This window comes from Sparus aurata, chromosome 1 (assembly GCF_900880675.1).
Source record: "Sparus aurata chromosome 1, fSpaAur1.1, whole genome shotgun sequence".
Taxonomy (NCBI): Eukaryota; Metazoa; Chordata; class Actinopteri; order Spariformes; family Sparidae; genus Sparus; species Sparus aurata.
Window position 1 is genome coordinate 22,387,281 of NC_044187.1, and position 24,637 is coordinate 22,411,917.

At 41.6% G+C, this 24,637-nt stretch overlaps 1 protein-coding gene across 1 annotated transcript; it reads right to left on the bottom strand.

Annotated features, from left to right (window-relative positions):
• Positions 1-14,304: 14,304 nt before the first annotated feature.
• On the bottom strand, positions 14,305-22,895 carry LOC115595552 (uncharacterized). Its single transcript, XM_030440220.1, has 11 exons — positions 22,781-22,895; positions 22,207-22,361; positions 21,950-22,112; positions 20,590-20,958; positions 19,499-19,783; positions 19,386-19,409; positions 19,076-19,177; positions 18,937-18,967; positions 18,498-18,547; positions 18,298-18,332; positions 14,305-15,139 (listed from the first exon to the last, which is right to left on the bottom strand). The coding sequence occupies exons 1-11, from the start codon at positions 22,848-22,850 to the stop codon at positions 15,041-15,043; spliced, it is 1,383 nt and encodes a 460-aa protein (XP_030296080.1). The 5' UTR covers positions 22,851-22,895; the 3' UTR covers positions 14,305-15,040.
• Positions 22,896-24,637: the final 1,742 nt, after the last annotated feature.

Genomic DNA, 24,637 nt, shown 5'->3' on the forward strand with positions numbered 1-24,637 from the left:
GTACAGTGCGCAGTGGTTCCCCTAACCAGCCATTGTTGATTGTAAATAGTCTGTCATAGCCCTCATGACTCACTGTTCCCTCACTGTTCTCATCCTGATTTACTCACACCAGGCCAGGTTATTGTGCCATGATGCCGACATGCTCTGCCATCATTTTTACTACAGTGTTCGCCATTCGTTCTGCCATGTCATGCTGTCAGTCCTTTTTATTTCTACATTAGGGGGGAAATGCCACTATAACTATCTGAGTATCCATCTGAGTATGTGTCCATCTGTCCCAATTAATCTAGACTAGCCATCCCCAGTGCTGGGATCCACATTCCTCTTAATGATCACAGTTTTGGAGTCCAGCCATGTTGACTTGGAGTCGGCGTGGACGTTGGTGGGAGTTGCAGGGTAAACAGAAGATGACAGAGGGATTTTGTGTGTATAAAAGAGGGGCGGAGAGGGCAATAATAGTGGTACAGGCCAAGTTTGAAATGGAAAAGAGAAAAAGATGTTAGAGGGGCTGGGCTCCCCTTTAGCTCGTTTACCCTGCGGACAATCGCGATTGTTATTTCAGATTGTGAGTGTGTTTGTGAGTGTGTGTGCGTGTGTGTGTGTGTGTGTGTGTGTATGTGTGTGTGTGTGGTGCTGAGCCATACCCCAGCCTGTAAGCTGATTAAAGAAAGGTGCGCTCAGCAGAAAACTTTATACGTTGCACAGTGGAGCAGAGTAGCTGTTACCTTACTGCCAAAGCTGAGCTCAAAGTTATAAACAGACTTCCAGTTGCACAACAACACCGGCACTCAGCATCTGCCATTAAAAAGAAAGCCTCTAATCCTGCACCAGCAATCGTACGCAGTTTTTTGTGCAAATACAGTGGCTGATGAATTAAAAGAAAACAAGACATAAAGTGTTGTAAGGTGAGGGGCTACCACAAGCCTGTAAATGGGATACAGTTTAAGACAGGTGCACTTTGCAAATGCCAGTTGTCTGAGCAAGACGAAAAAACTATTGTTTGTATTATTTTGTATTTGTTTTTAACATTTCCTTTGAAATGCGAGTTCCTTTCTATTAACTGCAGTATATATAATAAAATTGAAAACATAATACTTAGCATTTTAAAGCGATTACACAGTAAATGTCACAGTAAACACAGCATGATGATTCATTCTCTTGTTAATACTATAGCAAGTAATTTAATCTGCGCTGTAATAATGGGATGTGAAATGGGTGGCCGTGTTTGTTGTTGAACTGCGTTAATCACTCTGTTGTTCCCCTTTCGCCTCTGTGTTCCTCTGCTTTCACTCAGACCGACTGGCTGCTGGCCGAACATCCTGACTGCTCCAAACGGTTTTACATCAGCAGATTTGTCACCATGGCATCAGAGCCTGAGGCTTGGCAGGAAAAGGGTCCTGTCAACTCACTAGATGAGCGGGTCAATGAGTCCTGGGCGAGAGGTGAAGTGGGTGCAATCACGAGCCATGAGTCCCCTCTGCAAGACAAAAAGGCACCGAGGGCAGAACCTGAAGAGGACATTGACATCCTGGAGCCTGGAGTTGAAGACGAAACTTTGGCAGAAAACCCAACACTATCAAGAACCAAAATAGCTGATGTTACTGAGTTGGAAAATCAGGAATCAACAAGAATTAGTGTTTGCACCTCCGGGGAGACAAAAGAGATTGTGACAGAATCAGAACAAGTTGCCCAACCATCAGAGGCACTACAGACTCGTAGGGAATCTGAGGAGTCCATTGATCTATGTGAGGATGTTTTACCGCCTCCTCCTCCCATCAGCGCTTTATCAACAGAAGAATGCTTTGAGACAGAGGGTTTTTCCAGTCTAGAGGGGGAGGTGGCTGAGTGGATCAGTGATGCTGAGATAATGTCAAACGCAACAGAAGATCTCATGTCCCCCGATAGCCAGAATAGTCAAGATTGGCCACATGCACCTCCTCTCACCGAGCCATTAGATAGAGAGGATTCTACACCTGAGGAGATGACAGGAGATAATATGATGAAAGGGGAGAATGTCACGCAGATGGACTTCTTACCAGATGGTAACAGTGAACCTGAAAATAATATGTCAGGGGCTGCGGCTTCTGTGATAAATTCAACTCATCATTCTCCCTATGACAGAAACAATTTGGATGATGAATATACTGTGTCTTCCCCTCCGTTCGCTGATGAAAGTGAAGAAGAAGAGGAAGTGAGTGGTGATATTATGTCTTGTCAGCAGCAATGTTCTATGCTGGATATCAGGAGTGAGCCTCTCCAGCCCTCATGTTCAGTTTGCATCGAACAAACCTCACATCTGCCTTCAGTTCCCTCGGTCAAACAGAGGGAGGAGCTGTTGACCCAGAGTCAATGTGAACTCGCCCCCAGGGGAGCAAACCAGGAAGCCGCACGACAGGTGCTCGGCCAGGGCTCTCCACCTTTGTCGACCGTTGCCATGGAGCTGTCCGATCAGGGCGGGGCAGCTTCTCAGGGCTCTGGCTGTGTCGTAGCTGTGAGAGAAAGGCACAGCCGGGAGGGGGGAAGGACAGAGGGAGAAAGCGAGCAAACAGGTGGAGAGGAAGGGCATATAGAGGGTGGACTTGAAAGGAACAAGGCAGTTGAGCAGCAACAAGGCGGAGGACTGTTAAGAATTTCAAAAACAGTCCGAACACAAGAGCTCAAGACAGAGAGATACAGATTTGTGTCTTCTAAACACGCCAGGATGGAGAGTGACTCGTATGATGACAGCCAGAGTGACAGTGGAGTTTCAGCAGACTTCTCCCCATGCAGCACTTTAGAGGGCAACACTACCATCTCTACAGGCACTCCAGCAGCGGCACTCAAAGAGACTCCCATTGAGAGGGAAATCCGACGAGCTATTGAGCGTGAGCACAGCCTGAGAAGGTCCAGAGGGCTGCCGAATCCACCCACCAAACCAGAGTATGTAGAACTCCCTCTGCGGAAAACTGTTCTCTGCCAGTCGTTAACTGCTCCTCCTGACAGATGTCAAAGCAAAGACAGGCAGTTTGCAGGCAAAAAGATGCAGCATGAGATCCATGAGGAGGTTCGGAGGGAACAAGATCTGGTCAAGCTTGGGAAAGTTCCGGGCATCTATGACAAGGGCACAGTACGTCAACTTAAAGAGAAGAAGCAGCTTTTTGAGGCCTTTCAGACACCCGATGACTTAATTTTGACTGTGTCGACAAGGAGTAAGGTGACGTCCTGGTCTTCTGCGAGTGACATTTCAACCCTAGAGAACCAGGACGACATCTCATCAACCGTAGAAGGTTCCAGTGTTGTGAGGAGTCTTACACAGAGCCCAAATTCAGCAAAAGGAGGGAGTTCCACTACTCTGACTCCCCGAGGTCCAGGCTTCTCTGAGGGAAGAGGCTGTCAGGTCATCATCCTGGAAAATAACCTGAGTGTCCCAGAACAGAGACTCTACCCCACCAAACCAGAGGCCAAGCCCGTCACTGTAGTTGACTCTGGACGTCCAAACATCGCATTATCAAGGACAGGAGGACATGGTTGGATTAAGGGTAGAGAGCAGGAACAGGAGGAACAAGAGGCAGAGGTCGCACCCAAGGAGAACCCCTTTTTCAAGCTGCGCTCCTCAACCAATGTGGTTAAAGTGGAACAGGACATCCGGGAGGCTCAGGAGAGGGAGAAGGAGCTTCACAAGCAAAGGATTAGTCTGTACGGGGGCACGGAGGGTTCAAAAGGAGGGGGGATGGGAGGAGGGGGAGGAGGAGGGAGGCCAGCCAGCATAGAAGGAAAGAGTCCAATGTTGTCGTCTACTTCATTGAATGGACTGGCTGTTCCTGATTCCCCTGGTTCATCTTGCAGGGGGGTAACTGGACCCCCAGCAGGTAAGTGTATAGCACTGAGTGTTGGTCTAGGAAGAAAAGTGTGTGAGGAGGGTGTAATTGGCTCTGCTTGCACCCACAAGCAGACACAGAAAATGTGTTTGTGTGTGGTTGCTTGTGTCTGAGCTTGTGTGTAATTCTTATATCTGTGGTGGTGAGATGATGAAAAACCCCTGAAACAGCACAGTGAGCACATTATTTCATTTTTCTCATGGTCAGTGGAAAACCACAATCAGCTATCGAAACCAGTGTTATTGGTTATGAGCAATAATTTTGCACCGGAGACCATAAGCTGGCTGACAAGAAAATAAAATTCTGTAACTCCACAATAAATAAAGTGCCTCGTCTGTCATATTAATTGCAAAAGTTGAGATGAGGAACAGTTGTATCTCGACACTTAATTGTGTCAGCAACGGAGCGTGATGGAAGAGTCCGATATTCATCAGAGGCCTAAATCCAGCGTTCAAAAAGTGCATACAACGTGTTTTTAGTTCTTGTGCTGAGACTCATAGAAACTACTGACAATAAGAGCAAATGTGAAATACAGGGCTGCTGAGAGGAAATGTATCTCTATATCATTCCAATTTTGCTGCAATGGTGCGCATGTACTGTAGAGTAGTGATTCACTTGTATCTCACTTCTGCAGTTACATGGGGAATATGGAAAGATTGTGGACTTGCTCAATTATAAAAAACATAGGTGTGTGTAGTAAATTACAATTCTGATTCAACAAAGACATTTCTATGTTTAGCTGAACATAGTTTCCATTTGGGGAGTGTGAGAGAGTAACTGTAGCAAGTTACCAGCGAGCAAGTAATAATTAGCCGGAAAACACTTGAAATAGCTAAGGAGTAATGAAGTAAGTAGCCTACCAGTAGCCTCATGGATTCTTTTTGAAGTAGACTAATTAAAAAATGGATAACCAGTTAAAATCATTAGCTAAATATGAGAGATAAACAGTTTAATAGCCAGTTAGCGTAATGGATGAACTGTTGAATTAGACTTCATAAGTGTTTGTAAACAGTTGAAATAGCTACATGGAACTGCTAAAATAGTTAGCTGAAAGTAGGCCTTTGAATAACGAGTGAAATAGCTTAGAGTAGATTATGTTTTGAAAAAGACAGGCCTAGCTATAAGTAGGCTAATGGATGATAAATTCAAATGGTTAACTAAAAATATTGGATAAACAGTTAGCTAAAAGTAGGCTAATAGGAAATAGTTCTATGTAAAGGTTTCATTTAAAATACATAGCTAAAATTAGACTAATGGATGAAAAGTCGAAATAGTTAGCCAAGAAGGATAAACACTTGAAATAGCAAAAGCGTAATTTAGTAAGTAGCCTACTAGTAGCCTCATGGATTCTTGAAGGCTAATTAAAAGTAATCAGTAAACAGCTAACAGCTAAACAGGTAGTTTGCTGAAAATTAGGCTTTGATGAATGAATGGTTAAACTGGCTTGCTGAAAGTGTTGGATACACTTGATAAAGTGTGAAAAAATAAGAAAAGCATTGATTATCAGCTGAAGCTAAAAATAATGACTAGATAGCTTCCAAGTGAAGGCTAGCATGGGTGCAAAATCACAGTCGTGATAACGTTTTTTGAATACTTCAGCTGGGCAGTGTGGAGTGCATGTTTGTGTGTGTGTTTTGTTGACAGGGAGGGTTGCTAGTGTGTTTTTGTGACGTGTATGAATGAAAATGTGACCAACAACTGTGTGGCACAATGACCAGGGCGTGCCACTGCAGCTCCTGAATGACAGTGACTGTTGGGAAATGATCAAGCAATCATGTGTCATAGACTATGAGTCATAAAACATTTTTCATATCCTTTCATTTCTGGTGCCTACTTTCTTGTTTCTGTTTCATGTTCATGTTCATCAAGTACATTTCTTCTCCCTAATTTCCTCTGCAGTGCTGTCTGTCTCCAACCATTTCTCTCTGCTGCTTCACCGTGTTCACTTTTAATTTAATTCAAGGAGGCTTCATTGCTCACAGTGTGGAGCAAAAACAAAATGACAGAGATAGTTTTTTGACTCATTTCTGCGCTGCTCTTGCTCATCCTGCCCTCAGCCACTGTTTTGTTCTCTCTGTCTCTTGCAGCACGCCAGTCAGTTGGCAAGTTCGGCTTGTGGCCCCCGGCCCAAGCTGAAGAGGAGAAGATTAACCGTCCAGAGGTGAGTCAGCGATCCCCGTCATCCTATTGCAATGAAGTTGAGCGATTACAGCTCCCTTCATAGTAACTACTTGCTAAATTTGACCATGGGAAAAAAAATGCCAGACCTTTTAGTGACATTTATTAAGTGTTTTTTGCTCGGTAAATTAACACAGTGACCCCACCCGCTTCTGAGTATAGAACATGAAAATGTAAGCAAATCACCTTCCAGAGTCTCCCTCAAAGGCAACTAACAAGATATCAGGTTCCACAATCATAAAACTTCTTTAACTGAGAGTTGACATGAATCGCAATGTTGCTTTGGGGGTTCAATTAGTCTCTCAGCAGCATGATTGTGAACGCATGTTTTGAAAGTGCACCAGATTGTAAAGGGTCCAATGAAGAAAGGCTGCTGGGAGGATGTCAGCATCTCCTTTGCACCAAATATGGGCCACAAACATCTGATAGCAGACGGAACACACAGTAAGGAGCTTATCTTTACAGATAAGGGAAAAAGGCAAACAGCCCTGAGACAGAGCGGGAGGGAAAGACTGTAGAATGGGGTTGTGTGTGTGTGTGTGTGTGCAGTCAATAGCGGAGAAAGAGGAAAGTCAATTCAGAATCCCACTGATTTCCGTTACCTGCCTTGTGGGTCTTGCATCTCTTTGAAACTGTGGTATCTCTGATTAGAGTGGAGTGTTGCTCCGTGGCTTTAGCTCCTTAATTCAGTCTGGCATTGACATGCCGGGTTTGAGCTTCATGGCTCAGTTTGACATTAGCATTAGTAACGTTTTGCTTCTTCCTCTCCTCTCACTCCCTCGCGCTCCCTCTCTCTCTCTCTCTCTTCCCGTCTCTCTGCCGGTTGGTTATCTGTTCTCTGCACAGACCTGGTCCCTGATTACAATTAAGGAATAAACGGAGGATCACGGGAGCAATTGGTCTCAGTTGTTGACTTAGTCATACTGAACATGGCCCCGGATCACAGCCGCATTAACCTCCCTCTGACTAACAGAGCTAATGATGCTCATCCAAAGAGATATCCTTTGGAGGAAATTCATCCCACTCTTTTTTATCTTTTTCCCTACTTTCTCCTGTGATGACTTACTGGTCTCCTACTCTCGCACATATGATGTTTCTACTTTTTTATCCTCTTTTTCTTCTCCCTCTCTTTTTCTGTCTTCCTGCGTCTTTTACGTTGCAGTCACCGCTTACTGCTGCTTATTCCCATCTTTTCGCCCAGGTCCTCCACAGTCCCCGGACCCCAAGACAGAAGACCCCTCTGGTACAGCGCTGGGAGTCGGGCCTGGTCAACGGACACAATGAGGAAGACGACTGAGGAGATGTCGAGGTTTCCAACTAAAGGACTGGCAGAAAAAGCTCACCCAGATCTATTGTTTTTGAAACGGAGGGCTGAAAGACTGTGTGATTTAAAAAAAAAAGGAGGACGGTATGAGAAAAGTGGGAACAGACTAGAGGAGGGAGCGGTGACAAAGAGTAGGAAAGAGAGAATGTGAAGTGAGAACGAGGTCAGGGATTGAGGCTGCAAAGGGGGTCAGGAGGATTGGGAGCGAGGAAAAGGATTGGTGGTGGACTAAAAGAGTCCTTCAGCGTGGAGCAGAGAAAACGGAGGAGGAGGGCTACCTATTAGTGGATAAACACTTGGGGCTGGAAAACTCTGAGACGAATGACTGTAAAAAGGCAAACACTAATAATAATGATAATAATACTGCACTGAAAAGAATGTCAATTTAAGAAGAATGCCATGTCAGAGTTATTAATGACCTATTATTTGTTTTTAGATTTGGATTTGTACAGTATCTGATAGAAATACTATGTATCATCACCATTTTCATGCCTTTACTGACTTACTACACTGAGTTAAAGTTTATTACACCTACACAATCAACTGCAATCCCGCACAATAGCCATGCAATAAATCCTACCCTTTCTTACAGCTCAGTCGGTTCAGTTTTTATTGACACTGTCAACTGTGTGGTCATTTCACAGGCCGTGGTGCAGTTGCATTGACTGCGTTAAACTGAAACTTGTCTCTTATATTGACTCCATTTACATATATAGAGGGACATAAAGTTAGAAAGCACCTCTCAGCGTAGTGGACTCCAGTGCAGCACCAACACTCATTATAGCCAGTGTCACAAGGAGAATTAATCCCATTGTTACTTAAAGGATAAATTCACCCAAAAATGAAAATGCAGTCATTATCTACTGACCCTCTTGCCTATGAAGAGTTCACAGCACATTTCTGGAGCTTCACCGGGAAACAGAGTCGCAGCATTCCCTTAAACAACTGAAGTAGATGAGGACTTCTTTGAAAAAAAACAAGAGAATGAAATACATGAACTGGCTCCATACAGCCCGTCCAGTGTAATCCAAGTCTCCATAATCTCTTAAATCCCAAATTAGTTTTAAAAGACATTAAGACCCCGTACGTGCTGGGTGCACACTTTTAGCTTGGCAGCTACAGTGAAGAATTCATGTCAAAAAGCACTTAAAAAAATGTCTCTTCATCGACAGTAGATACTGATTGATTTTTTATTTTTTGGTGAACTTTATTCCTTTAATGACATTGTTGAAGTGTTTCATATGAACTGGCAGCTCAGTCTATACAGTCTTAATCCAATAAATAGCTTCGTTTTCTGTTATTTTCATGCATCACCACTGAAAGATTATAGGGCCAAAAACACTATTTTCAAAAGTGTTACAGGACACATTGAATATGTTTTAAAGTCACTTTTCAAAAATAATACATCCACAGAGCTTGTAGAAAGGTGCAGAATAAAAGTTTTATAATTATAATTGTCAATAAGTGTCAATCCAAAATGATTGTTTTGTTTATCTCTGTGTAAGAATTCTGACAGTCGGTTCCAATTTCTGTGAGCCAATGGTATGACGCCGTTGGTATCACGTGGTATATGTGTTACATTTAGGGACCAAGAATCTTGCTAGTTAACATAAAAAAATGGCTGACTTCTGCAGTATGCGCCCAGCATGCCGGCCTAAGGTTTGCTAGCTAGCATTGGCAACTGTTGGTAGTGCACCAAACTGGTAGCACCAATGATTGGAACAACAGCGGTGTTGTGACATGAATGCAATGGGAGTGGAGAGCTAGAATGGCACTTTCAGTTGCTAAATGCATACCCAGCATATGTTTTCAAGTTACTGGAGGTAACATTAGTATAATTAACAACAGTCTCATCCTGCATGGGTTAGGGTCAGGGAAGGTTAACAGCTGCCTTCATTCAAAAATATCAAAACAATAATTGCACAACATCAACAACATGTCATTCATATAATTTGTGGGGAAAAATGCTGAGCTAATTCTAACATCTTTAATAAGTATTTCAGAGCTGAATGAAGCTACATAAGGCCCATTAAATCTTAAGTGATAGCTGCTCTATGGTTAAACATTGTTCTAATCTATTCTTTGCTTTTGGATCTGACTCAGTGAGTCAGACATAATAAACAATTCTGTGAAACAATCAGTGTTTTTCCACAAACTCATGCACCACACTGGAGCCAGTCAGTCCACTTTTTCTTTGTCTCCATCAGGGCCTGACCTGTTAGCACAGTCACAATGTTTTTGCCACAACATAAACGCCACATATCCTCCATCAATTATCTGCTCTATGTTCAGTCCTTATTAGGCTCCATCAGAAACAGCATAAATGGTGTGTGTGTGTGTGTGTGTGTGTGTGTCTGTGTGTGTGTGTCTGTGTGTCTGTGTGAGAGAGAGAGAGAGAGAGAGAGATCAGTAGACCACGCTTTAGTGACCTCCCAATCTCCTGTGAATAATTTATCGCCTCATTCTGACTGGACGCAGCCCAGTGACATTGCCGGTACATTATTATGGTGGAGGTGCAGCAACTTAGGTGCTCAAAATTATTAATAAGCTCCATTCCTCATGAGGCACCTACCCTCATATAGCCACGTTGCCAAGTCTAGGTGTCGCAGAAGGTGATGTTTAGTCGTTCAGCATTGTTTCTGTTTTGTCAAGAGTCGAAGATAAAGATAATTGTTTGTTTTTTTCAAACACAGCAACCAGGCCAGACAGGTCAAGAAAACCTGCACTGTCCAACTTCTCTCTCTCTCTCTCTCTCTCTCTCTCTCTCTCTCTCTCTCTCTCTCTCTCTCTCCCTCCTATCTAATCTGGCTGCCTTTTTCAGATGTGCTGACCAACACAGAAGCCTGCACACCTGTTTATCACCTGCTCAGCTCCAAACTCATTTCCATGATATTTCATTATCACTTTCTTCCAATGTCCTGCTGGCACGGAGGCGAGGCGGCATTGTGTGAGACAGACTGTGTTTGGAGGATTAGCAGCCAGTCTTGTAATGCCTCTTTGTCAAGAGGACAAAAGTATGAAAGGAAGTGAAGGAGACGTGTCTATGTGTACGTGTGTGCATTTGTGTCGTTCCTAGATTTACTGTAAAATGTGGCTGATTTTTGAGTGCAGGAAATGTTCCTCTGTGTATCCAGACGAATGTGTGTAACTTTGTGTGGGTGTTTGTGTGTGTGCGTGTAGAAAATTGTCTCTCCATCGCAGTGTCGGAGTGTAACTAAGTGTACTCATGCAAGCACTGTAATTATGTATAATTCTAAGGTACTTAAGTACTGCCAATTTATGCTATTTTTACTTCACTACATTTCATTTTTTCTTGAAATGAAAGCTGAAATTAAACCCAAGTAAATATTGATGAATCAATAATGTATCATCGAAAACCTTGCATTTGCACGTTCAGCAGACCTGCTCATGAAGGGACTCTAGAGGTAAAAGTACTAGGATCCCAGTTCAGTTCCATTAATTGACTCGCTTCATGCTCAAAGTGTCACCCACGGGGAAACAGCTTTGGACATCCGGTCCCAGTTTGAGATAAAGAAACAACCCAACAGCAGATAGAGGAGTAAAAGTTGGCAGCATAAAATTAGCATTTTTAACCGAGTGACTTTATATTGGTATTGTTACTTCTACTTATGTAAAGGATCTGAATACCTCCACTGCCTCCGTACATAGTCATAGAATATAGCCCTTTATGTATGTGCGACATCAATTCATGCAGTTACTATAGCATGTTTGATGCTACAGACACAGGCCTCCCGTCTCCAGTTTGAATGTGTACTGTCAACAGACAATAGAAGGGATCCAGAGATTATTCTTTTGATTTCCTCATACATGAGCCTTTTTGCAAATGGCAATGCTTGATGTGGGTGTGCAGCTTTGATGTTCGGGACAAGGGGGAATAAAATGGCAGAGCTGAGTCACAGAGAATCATCATAAATCAGTGACAGCAGATTTTTATGCACTCTGTGTTTCATTGTATGAAGAAGGACGAGAGGACCAAACACTAGTGCACTGCAAATCCCCATCGGCACCGGTACATGCCTATTAATGTGGTGTTCTGTCAAATATTATGTCCTCAAAAAAAATCTGGAAAATCAGAACTACAAACAGACATCAAGATAAATTATAAAACATACAGAAAACAAAACAACAGAAAATGTGGCATTTCTTGAGTTGTTCTAACAAGATACACCTTAAATATTTGGAAAAGAAAGGTAAATAGACTCAATGACAAACAAAATGATTCCCTAAGGTGGAGGTAGCTGCGATATTCATAATCGTCTACCTCTGTGTGTAAGAGCCAGCAGTCATGTGGCCCGGCACACGTTCCAAACTGTCAATGATTACGGCTGGATGTACTGAGTCTGCCATTTTTTAACCAGGTTTCATACTAATAATTTTGAGATACCAGTCAGTTTGAGTGCTTTTTAATGTTTACATTAAATGGAATAAATTAATGGATAAAACATTGATAAGGCTTGATTTATCTGCCCCTATGGTTAATAAATTATGACAGAGTGCCCTCTTGGATGTCCTTTCAGTGGGCAAAACATTGTGAAGTGTCATCTCTTACATAAATACATCACGACTTTCTCCGTACATAAGGTGCCCTTTTTATTTTTTGTCCCTGCCCCTCGAACATCCTGAGTCTGCCACTGTAAGGGCCCTTGGTTTGGTTTATCTCAAAATTACTCTGGAGTCACTTGTTAAATGTGTAAAACCACATTGGAAACTGTCATGTAGGCTCTATGTTGTGTTGCGTTGTGTTGTCTGAATGTTTTTGCACATACAGTCACCTTTGCAGCGAAGTGAGCAAAATTGTTAAAAGTACTTGTATAACTTACATTTCATGCTTTGTATTTGCAAGACAAATATTACACATTATCTTGGTTTTTGCCTTGAAAAAGGAGGTTGTCTCGTTTATATTACTGAAGGTTCCTGTAAAGCAGCTGACAGAGACAAGAAAGCTGATGTGCTAATGTGTCTGATGTGGTCAGAAAGATGGACAAACCAACTATGTTTCTCTTTGAGATAATCTAGTGAAGACGATGACTAGCCTCCCAATCTAAATCCTCACTTTAGTCCTGATTTAGTAAATTAATGGAGCACATTGCATCAGATTAAATTATGAACCAAACCTGTCTGGTAAAGTTTTCAGGGTGTGGGTGAAATGCCAACACCTCCCAGTCTTAGACTTCATGCCCTACTCCTTTAGCATATGGACACAGCATGGAGTGCAATCAAAAAGGGCAATTACAGTACAATTAGTTTTGAGATTTTGTCATTTATTAATGGACCTGACTCATACGCACACACAGAGAATCACAGGGTGAGGCTGCCACAAGCCGGTGTGCCACTTGAACTCATTGGCATGTTGAACCTCTTATCATTATTCTGTCTCGTAGGCAAACAGATCTGCCAAATGCCATTATCTGGAGCTGAATATCTCCACTGTGAGTGCATGTGCTTGCATGTGACCGCACAGGAAGAGCAAACTATGACTCAGACATGAATATGAGCTGGACATCATGCAGGCTTTGCAAACCCTTGAGTTCATCTATGTCTGCCCTTGCTTCACATCTTGTTTTTGTCTGTGCGTATGAAAAAGAAAGGAATAAATATCTGTGTCTGTGTGCTACAGAGAGAGGCCCGTGTGCTGCTACAGAGGCCAGTAAAACGTAACAAAACTCAGTGCTACCGCAGAATTGGCCTCTGCTGCTTCCTGAAGTACAATGACAGTCCTCTGCTGAGTTATTGTCCATCATAAAAACCACATAAACAGGTGTGAGGTGCATCTCCCTCCTGAGTCCATATACCTTTTGACTTTCACACAGTATTCAAGTCGCAGCCCATTCACTTCAACTGTAGAAAGAAAATGTAGATATGAGGGTCCTTGGGGTTGGTGCTTTTCCAATGATCACATGATGAAAAGTCAGCTGGACCTGTCCATGGCCGTTGTCTCACTGTGGTCACACTGGGATTGCTCAGCTTCATGCACGTCACAATCACATTGTTTCAGCGAGCACAGGACCTGCTTTGTATGCTGCACTGTAGGTGTGTTTTTTGGCATTCAAATTATATCGAAACGGTGCCCTCTGCAGAATATTTAGCAAAACTGCAGCAGGAAAATTTCAGGAAGTGCTGCTTGCTGTCTTTCCCCTCAAATCACTACACACTGTATCAATACAGGTATGCCAGAACATGTGAAATATGTGAGCTGCGTCATCATATCCTAGCTCCAGATTATAGTATTTTACATTTATTTTGTTTTATATTTATTTTACCTTTATTTTACCAGCAATAGTCCCTTTGAGATTAAGATAAAGGCTGCATTTGAATGGGCATCTGAGCTAGGGCAACCAGAACTAGGGAAGTAGTAGTTGGTAGTGAAGGGGCAGAGGGGGCAAAAGACTCTGTTGGAAGTAAAAGTACTGAGTCCACTTCTTTACCAAAGTAAAAGTAAGAATGTACAGGCTCAGGGGCCTCATTCCCAGGATGTCAGATATTGACATATTGGGTTGGTAAAATGTCCTGAGCAGCAAGAAATCGAGGAAATCAGAAAATCCAGCCAGAGGGCTGCATGGTCAAATATGAGACATTTACATTATCGCTAATTCACCTCAAATGCATTAAAACCAAAGTGGCAAGCCTGTTTTAAAAATGTAAGGAGTACAATGTACAGATGTTCGTGTTAATGTGTAGCAGTGTAAAAGTAAAAAATTGTCAGAAAAATAAATACTCCTTACAAAGTATTTATTCCCACCACAAGATGGTCACAAGTGTATTTACTAAATCACTATTTTAATCATCCCCTCATTTGATTTGGGTAATTTGTTTGTCACCGTAATGTGTAACACATACCTTAAATGAATAACTTGTGTGTTATATGTGTGTGGATGTTCTGTGTGAGTTTCTCTTTTTTAACTTGTAAAGAACTGATACACTGAGTTCTATATAAATAAACTTTATTATTCAGGAAGAAAAAGTCTGGAGAGGAAGTAAAAACTAAATGTGATGATGGTGCTCTTTGGTAGGAAACACTGGAGTTAAAAAAAAAAAAGGAAGAGCAAAATCTAAGGCGATGTTTTAATTAGACATCTGTCTAAAGGTTATTTAACCAGAAGACTGCCTTGGATTTTTCTTTTGCTTTTCACATTGTTATTATCACTACAATGTTCGATGTGATGTTCAAAGCTCCATACAGAGTTAAAGTGTGTGCAGAGTGGTTTACGTCGCAAAGGTGCTGGAATGTGCTGAAAATCTGTAAATAGCGCAACAAAATCATTTCTCATATCAGTTAAAAACAGTTAGATAGGAAAATAACTTGACGAAACAAACTCACTTCAAATCCAATTTGGTAGCTGATGAGGATCCTGTGATAGAATCTACTAAAAAGGGCCTAGTGGTGAGATTGTTTTGTCATCTGCTGTTCTCCAAGGTCTTAATAATAATAATAATAATGATGAAGAATGTATTTAGATTCACCGGCTCGCTTACATGGAAAAACAAACAAACTGTGTCCTGTCAAATTGTGCAATTTTACTGCTACACATGAAATGGGAACTGAGGAAATAGCTCTTCCTGTCCTGCTGTGTAACCTCAAACTGATGCTACACTGATAAACTGGAATAAAAAGTATAAACACAGAGCGACAGAGACAGAGAGAAAGAGAAAACAAACATTTCTAATGGATCGGATGGATTGGGGTTGTGAAAGTGGACAGTGAGTTCCATAAAGGGGATCTGGATGCTGTCTCTGTAGTTGTATCTCCGCTGGCCCATTCCTGTATGTAAACACACATAAACACACATTAACACACATGAACACACAGGTACAAGCTGTTAAAGACGAGATCTCAGATCTCAGTCCTTTATGTCCCCTTGTTGCCTGTTAACTTTACCAATCCTTGATTTAATAAAAACCCTTTCGGTGGCCGAGCATTTCCCATCAATCTCCACTTCCCTGTTTGAGGTGTACTCTATGAGCTCTGTTTTTAAAATGACTAACCTCAACCATGTCATATTAACATCATAACCTGTTCAAGTGTGTGTGTGTGTGTGTACTACTACATGTAATGTTGAGTAATTTCTTTTCTCGTGTTGTTTTCTTATTGACTTGTGATGAGAAGTTGAAGTATACTGTCATGTGGCGTAATTCATATTGCTCTTGGTGAGAGAGTATTTCATAATCTCGTATGACTTTCATCACTATCGATACATCTTCATTTTCTGACATTCCTGGAACACGAGTGGGGTCTCCAGCATGATTGATCTGAAGATGAAAGACTACTTTGAGGTGAACATTTTCCTCAATGGGTTTCCTCTTTTCTAAACTCATCTGTGCCCCTCTTTGCCCCACTTTCAGCATCCCTCTTTTGACAATTATGTTTCTGCTGCACTTTGAATATCGTTGTAATTCTGCAGTGATGGAACACAACTAAGCACATTTTTGAGGTACACCTTTACTGAGTATAAGTAGCAGTGTTACCCTTTTCTTCTACTTTTTACTTCCACTCCACTACAGATTGCAGGGAAAATGTTATAATTTTACTCCTCTGCATCTCTTTCATTACTTCAATTACTAGTGACTTTGCAGATTTCATGCTGCATCAGAGCAAAAGTTGTGCATTTTTAAAGAACTATTATGCTTCTTATTATCACTTCTTGCGTAGGTTATCGTCCATGTAAAAGGTCTTGAAAGTTTAAAGCCCAAAGTCTGTACCATCTGGAGCTCTTCTCTCCCACAGAAGACATCGCCCCTGATGGGCCTGAAACAACACATCAGCAGTCCCACCTTTAATTCCATGACTTCTTAGCATCGCCCTACGTTGCCATTTCAAACATTCGCATAATTTATGCCTATATTCAGGCTGAAAAGGGGACAAAGCTGACCAGAGACACATAGGGGGGTGCAGGCTTAAGCATCCATGAGCTGACCAATCAGAGGAGACAGAGTATTCAAGAGGTGGTCCTTAAAGAGACAGAAACTAATACAGAGCATTTCAAACAGAGATGGAGAGTCCAAGTAGATTCAAACTAATAGTTTCCAGTTTACTCTTCATGAAAATGCCTCTTATCAACAGAGTTGAATCAACAGTGACTTTCTCTGGTGTTGTCCTCAATACATATCGATCTTGATAAATATTCATTTGTAAGTTATTTGTAGTTGCCAATTCAAAACAAAAGTAAACAGTGTATCTCTTCGCTGTGTTGCCACAGTGTGTAATAGAACAGGATAAAAAGGACACAGCTAAGACTTGGACACATCAGATGATATTCAGTTCCTGGGTGTTTTCATGACAGCTGGTTAGTCTTGCCATCAGCTGGATACACCAGCGCTCTGTCCACTGAGATGTTTGTTCAGTAACACAGAGGGAAGGAGAGAGCCTGAAGTCTAATTAGAGCCCTTCATCAAGCACGTTAATGAAAGTGATTAAAACTAATGAGAGGTGGATCCAAACCCTGCTCAAGTGCTAATAAGGAAGATGTGTGGGTTCACAGTGTGCTCTGTGATTGTCAGCGAGTGTGTGCATGTGTTCATCTGTGTGCATCCACGTATGTGTGTTCAAGTGTGTTTACAGCAAAGGGATCAGGGAAGTCAACAGTTGTTTGTCATTGTGAATCCACAGGAGAAACATCGAGGCCCCAGAAATACCAGAAATACCAGAGGAAAGAGAAGGAAGAAGAGAAGAGGAGACTAATGTCAGAAGACTGCACATGATCGGCCTTAAGCAACGGATTTCCATGTCAAAATGAAGGCTAATGCTATTGCGAGGTATAACCCGCTAAGAGGATGAGTCTGGTGATATCCTATTTTTCTGATTGTCTACAAATCCCAAAAGACCAAAACCAGCAATGAATTGATCCAACTAGCAGGTATTGTGTGTCAAGAGCCTGATTCCTTCATTAGGATGAAAAAGGACAATGCAGTTAATTTTGAGTCAGTCACATACAAACCATCCCGCTCCTGTAAATGCAATATAATAAATTGTATAGACATGGGTGACAATAAAGTCACTCTCATCTCTTAATCCAGCTCCAAAAGTCTTCAACAAATGTGCCACTTACTCCTACACTCCCGTGTTCAGGTGTTTGCGGCAACAACAAATCAATATTATGTTATTCTTTACCTTAAAATGACAACTGCAAAGTCACTGTGATGATACAGTGTCTTGTAACAAAATGAATGATGTCTCTGTCTCTATCACTTGTTTCTGCACTGTGTAACTTAAGTGAGAGGGCAGGATCACAGCATTACCTACATGTTTACTTCAACATACAAGTTTTCAACTTAAACATTGTTATGATGTAATGAGTTTTGTTTGTAGTCAGCACCTACATAACGTCTGACAAATTGTTACAGACCTGAGATTTTTATTTAAGACAGTGGTGTTGCACTCAGAAACTGTGGGGGCCGCCATATCGCACAAAATGCCAATTTCTACATAATGTTGCTTTAAAGATGGAACAGGTAACCTATTTCACAGATTCATGCCTTCCGTATGAACCAATGGAGTTGAGTTTGATGGCCAGTCACCAGAAATTTTTTTGGGGATTTTAACATTTCTGCAAACGATAGATATGTTCACGTTTGTACAAGTCTTATGTATCATGTCAACATTTTTACAATATTTTGCAGTTCTACATGTGTGAGCGCCAAACGATTGGATATTAAGATGGTGGGACATTTCCTAGACATGTTTGCTGCAACCCAGAAACAGATTTTTTATTCACCCTAACCATGTTTACTTTGTGTTTGAACCTCACTAAACCATAAGAACAGCCTTGTCCAGACATAACAATTCAAACTGAACCAAACACAAAACCTCAGCCAGGCTTTAGCTGGAAAAGGAAGCCATTGCCAACTTATTCAGTGTTGGTGAATCATCCAGGGTTTTTTGTTTGTTAGCAATTGCAGATTCATGTAGTGATAAATATTTACCTGAGGGTTGAAGCTTGTACGCCTGAGTGTAAGGTCTGCAAAACAAAACGACAAAGCACGTATGCGGTTGGTATCAGTGTATCTCTTCACTTGGAATACCAATGTGATACATTGCAGTGCTTTTGAAATAATCCCAAAGAAGATAAATGACACTGACTGAATAGACAATTTACTAGCAATAAATATTATTGTAAACTCACCAACAACATGGTCCTTGGAGTGGACCTGGGTCCAGAACTTTGCATCCTGTCTAAAACAGTTCAGCAGTGCAACATTTAATTCCAAGACATACATGTGGCAATGCAGTATTGTATTTTATGTACAAAATTATGTGAAAATTAATGTAATGAATGCAGCATCAGAGCTTTCAGGCTGTGGCAGAGGGATTCATAAAGCGCAACTCCTGTTTCACTGCTGGCTACAACACATTTTAAAACTACATATCATATTCAAGCAAAGTCTGAGCTGTTATAAACAGTCATTATGTTGCCAACTTTAGGAAAATCTGCGGTTAAAGCTGCCTCTAAATGTTGCTCATGTCTCACGGCTTTCTCACTCACTGACCACAAGATGATTCTGCAAATACAAACACACTTTTACTTACTATCTAAAGACTAATAAGCACTCAAAAGACAATACCTTTTCTTCTTCTCCTCAGCTGCCGCTTTAACTTTTAAGGAAGGATCACAAGAGAAGAAAGAGAGGAAATTAAACATTTCACAAGTGAAGACAATCAAGACAGTGTGTCAGTGAGGAAGTAGAGATTCATACGAAATACCTTTTCTGCGTGCAACCACAGCCACGAGTGCCACTGAAAAGAGGAACAACACCACAGCGGAGAAAGAGCCCAGAACGAGAGGCCAGTCAACACCAGACACATCTGCAGACATCACACAGAAATATATATATAAATACATATATTTTTTTATTTAGAATGAACAAGTATGATTCGGGGAGGTATTTCAGTTGTTTCCTTAAAGCTCAGACAGCTTATCCGAAAGTGTGACATTTTTTTAAGTCTCCCTCCCACTCAATATTCACATAAACTCAAACATTGCATGAAATAAGGATGTGCAATCGTCAACTACCTTGTGATGGTGGAGGGGGAATTCCTGGAAGATGAGAAAAGAGGAAAACAGTCATATTTCTTGTTAGATTACCTAAACATACACACACATACAGAACAACTTTAAATCTGCACCTCTGGTTACAGCCAAAGGGAGGCTGAGCTCAGAGCTGCTCCATTTCTTTCCCAGGTGGACACTGTACTGGCACCGGTACAAAGCCATGGGAGTGTCCTGGACTGGCACTGGGAAGGTGGCCTGATGGTGGATCAAGGTGGCAGGGTGAGTGGCGACAGGAAGTTCATTATCGGCCCGGTAGAGGGAGAAGACAGCACGGGGGTAGGCCGGAGACCCTGTGCAAAGCAAATGCCACACGTCTGTCTGCTGCTGGAGAATGAGGGTGGGCACTGGCAACACCACATCTGGCGAGGAAAGAGGACAGAGAGTGAAATGTGCTGCCATGTGTATCAATTCATCATTTAAGTCATCTTTAAGCAAAAGAACAATCACTAGTTCTAACTTCTCACAATCTAGCATATTCTGGTTTATTTTTGTCTTACATGAGGCTAAACAGAGTTTTTTGTTAAAATTGTTTAACTATTTCAAGTTTGACCTATTTTATTAAGTTTAAAGGACATTATCACATATAAAGACAATATTTAAGAGGAAAAAAAACATCCCAGAGCAATATAATATCTGTTTTATTTTGAGAAATGCAAAGAAAAACCAGAAAAAAAACAGCTAAGTGTAAAGATGTATAAATGCGTAAATAAATGGCGTAGCAGGGTTAATCTTAAGGGCATCGTGCAAAGAGTTTGCGGGCCGTCGCTGCAACCCAATCCACAGAAAAGATGTTGGCATGGTACATTTCGATTTTATGTTGTGACATAATTGTGTTAAGATCTTGTTAGGTTTAGGCATAAAAAAACACTGGTTAGGTTTAGGAAAAGATAATGGTTTGGGTTTAAACACCAGCATTTGTAATCACAGAAATGGTTCTCTCTGTTCCCTCTGCTCTGCATCATCTCTCTAACTGTGTAACGACCCTTCAACTCCTCTTTCTCCAACTGAGGAAGTCGGCTCATAAAGATGTCATCTGAACTATGCCCCTTTGCCTGTGTTGTTATTTTAAACATAGACCTTCAATGTATCTTTGGATTATAGAAACTAACATTGCCGACATTTTATTCACAGCGCTGGGTAGGGGCTCTAAGTGCGACATACTCACCTGTAACAGTGATCTGAATCATGTTGCTGGCAGTTGAATTAACCAGTCCTCTCCTTTTGGTGATCTGGTAGAGGCAGGTGTACTGGCCTTCCTCTCCTCCCCTCACTGGCCCAACAGTGAAGACTCCCGGCTGGGATTCACGGTTCGGCTGTGAGATAATGGATGTCGTCCCTGATCCCTCGGCCATCCTCAGCAAAAGGAAGGCCTCTGGTTTGTTTTTAGAGGTAGACTGGGACTGAGGCCGTGAAGGAAGGGTGGGGACCAAGCAGCTGAAGGAGAGCATGTCCCCACGTTTTACCACACCAGTCGAGGGCTGAACAGACAAGACCGGAGGAGGGAAAGTGTGTGTGGAGTGAGTAGGGCCAGGATCTGGAGAAGTACAGGAAGGAAGAGGAAAATTAGATAATTATCTTTATAATTCTGTGGTATCATTTCTTTAAGGAATTGCATTCAAAGGCACAGCTTCTTTTATTATGCCTCTCAGCCTACGCTTTCCCGGGAGAATTAGTTCCCAGTGACAGACAGAATTGCATTGTGAAAACAGAATCAACATGGAACCAATCTAAATGCCATTATATTGTGTAATCAAGATTTACTTCAAAATGATGAATTAAGCCAACAACCTTGTTTTTTTGGGCAATTAAACTTGGAAATACATTTAGTTAGAGACCTTATTTATAATATGTGCAGGTGGAAAAATTGACAGACTGTCACAGACACCAGTAAACACAAATTGAAAACTTTGAAAAAAATTGAAATATAAAGTAAAAAATATTAAAAAACCAGAAAAAAAGGAAACTTTCAGAGTAGAATCAGCAGTTAACATTTTAAAACAAATAACCTGACTAAAACACAAACAGCTGGAGGCTAAACAAGATCAAATTTAAGGATTATAATTCATTTCTAAGATATTGCTACCAAACTTTATTTGCCACAGTTGCTAGCCAAACTTCCCAGAATAACCGTCAACAACTGGAAGCCAATACACGTTGTGTTTGATCTCGTTTTCTGTGTGTGTGTGTGTGTGTGTGTGTGGTTTCTATATGAAGGGCAGGATGTAACACCACTGCACACACCCACAGAGCGGAGGACAAAAGGAAACCACAGAGAGCACCTGCATGCAGCCGTGTGGGGTTGGAGAGGAGCGGATGGGAGTGTTTATTGTTTTATACCGCATGTTGAATCTCGACTGGGTGCAGATTGAACGGATAAACCTATGAACGGTTATACGTTTAGACCACATCTCCTCCCGGATTTGTCCTGTATAAGATCAATGTCCTACTTCCTTTTAAATTTATAATGGTTTGTATGACGTTTTCGTTTTAATTTTAGATTTTTGAAATGCATGTAATACAAACACCTTTTTGGTGCTCCAGCTCCAAATAGGGACTGACGGCACTGTAACGATCCTCCTGGTTCTTGTACTGACAGCAGTAGAGTTCACGCTGGACTGAGACCTCTGCGTTCACCCTCACAGTGAACTGGACCTCCCCAGCACCAGACTCCAGCTCCTGAGAGTTCACCTCAATAAATGAAGAGAAAGACGGAGAATAAATACAATCACAGGATACGGAACACGACAGAAAACAAACACATGTCCTCAAGAGGTTAAAGTACCATGTCTCTGTATCGGTACAATCTGAACAGAACTCCGCGGTGGCCCTCCGGTGCCCGGCACACCAGAACCACTGAGTCCCCTGACCTCGAATAAATGTTAAGTTCAGGTGCCGGAGGAGGGGGAGGGGGAGAGGAAGTGGAAGCTGATAGTCTTCCTAGACAAGAGAGAAAAAAGGTATAACATAGGCCTCATACTTGAGTTTCCCAAATACTTTTTGAGCTGGAGCAACAGTGCAGCTGTGAAGCAGCTGTTATTGCTACATGTGGTGACGCTCAATTTGTACCAAGCTGGTGATTGCAGCTGATGACAAAAATCAAAAAGGAACATGAAACTCGAAATAGAGATGTTGCTTGTAACTTAAATATTTGATACATTTACAACAGCCAGAAATATTTCCGTTAATGGTTACATGTTCATTGCCATTTTCACTGTTGTTTATATCTTCTTAATGCCAAAAACATCAATAAATATATTTTTGTGGTTGAAACAATATTATCATAATATTTTTTTTAGCTCTGAGATCACACACAAAAAAGAAAATATGTTTCGGAACAGCTCTTGTATGATACTCACCGCAAAGTTGTAGGGAATAAAAGAGCAGAGTGTATATCCAAAGTGATTGTCCACCACTTACAACCTGCATCTTCGACACAAGAAGAAGACTGAATGGTAGGAGTAAGAAGGCTCTCTCTTTCTCTATCCCTCCTTCTCTCAACCCCCCTTCCTCTCTCTCTCTCTCTCTCTCTCTCTCTCTCTCTCTCTCTCTGTTTTTTTAATACGTATGACATCCTCTTGAAGACAGAACGATGGGGGAAGAGGAACCTGTAAACACATTTCCTTTTTTGGAGTCCACGGGTCACCCAACATGTTATGATGAGAATAAATAGCTGCAGGCCAGCGTCTTACGAGCCCACAATTAAAAAATGTCACTGTGCCAATATATTAATCAAGACACAAAAAACTGAAATATGGAACAAGCAGAATGTTCCTTTACAAGTCTTCTGGTGCTGCCAGGATGTGATAGATGTGCTTGGTAATTAGCTACTTTAAAGATCTCTTGAAACAAATCCATTGTCATCTCTACTGAATTAAAGTTGTGCTGAAATTCAACACTGGTGACAAAGATGTTACTGACACATTGGTTTCATTTTCTGTGATACAATATGTGAGTCTTACACTACATTTTTTGTGCTCTAATTGCTGTTAGACGTTGATGTTTTGATTCTACTTAGATTATTATTTATATAGGCAATTGACAATTCACCGGTAACTTGCTTCTGCTTATCATTTTGGATTAAAAAGCAAAGTAATGGCTGTAAAACAAAGTGACACCATTCACATATGGATTACCCATAAACCTCGCTTTCACTATGTAATTCTTCCTGTCATTATGCTGGATTTTACGGCAAAAATGAACGATGGATGAAGGGTCAAATGAAGCGAGTCTGACATTGCACATCCAAAACAGGAAGTGGCATTGTTTTTCCTGCTCACTACCCCTAGGTAATGGTTAAAGTGTGTTCCCCGGATGATTTCTGTACCCCCTTGTAACTGGGACCTGAGACGGTTCAAAACAAGGTTTTTTTCTGTCAGTAAGTTGCAAAACCTGCCTGCTTATAAATACAACTGCGTGTGTTACTGAGATTGTGAGAGGTCAAAATGGGATTCTTACAGTTGGTTGCCTTGGATAATAGCCAGGCCGTTAGTTGTTGTTAGTAATACCACAGGGAAACAATAGGGGAGAAGGAGGGGAGAATTTCAAAATGTGTCAGTTTCCGCTTCAAAGAGATTGTTTATTTTTGTTTCCTTATTTATCAAATCAAACTCTAGTTGTCATTGTCTTCTTTATTACCTCTGCCAAGGAGGTTATGTTTTCACCTGTGTCCATGTGTTGGTTGGTTTGTTGGTTTGCCAGCAGGATTACACAAAAAACTAATGAATGGATTTCCACAAAACTTGGATAGAGGATGCAGTGGCGTGCACAGACTTTTTGAAGGGCAGGGGCGAAAAGAAGGGCACTTTAGCGCGCATTTTGGGCTCCCAAGAGGACACTTTAGCGTGTGTTTTGGCTCCCAAGAGGGCACTTTAGCGCACGTTTTGGCTCCTAAGAGGACACTTTAGCGCACAATTTGGCTCTCAGGAGGGCACTTTAGCGCATGTTTTGGCTCCCAGGAGGGCACTTTTCACGTGTGTTGGCTCCCAAGAGGACAGTTTAGCGCGTGTTTTTCAACAATTGGGCCACGAGGGGGGCTGCCCCTGGTGGGGGTATGCACTCTACTGAGCCCCATTCTAGTTTTTTGATTATTCTGATAACCCCTACATGCAGATTGTTGTAATTTAGGGAATTATTGTTTTCTTATTTGTGGAACTGGCCAGCAACCTCCCAAAACACAAAGCATGGAATGTTTTTAATGCCCTGTTATGCCTTTT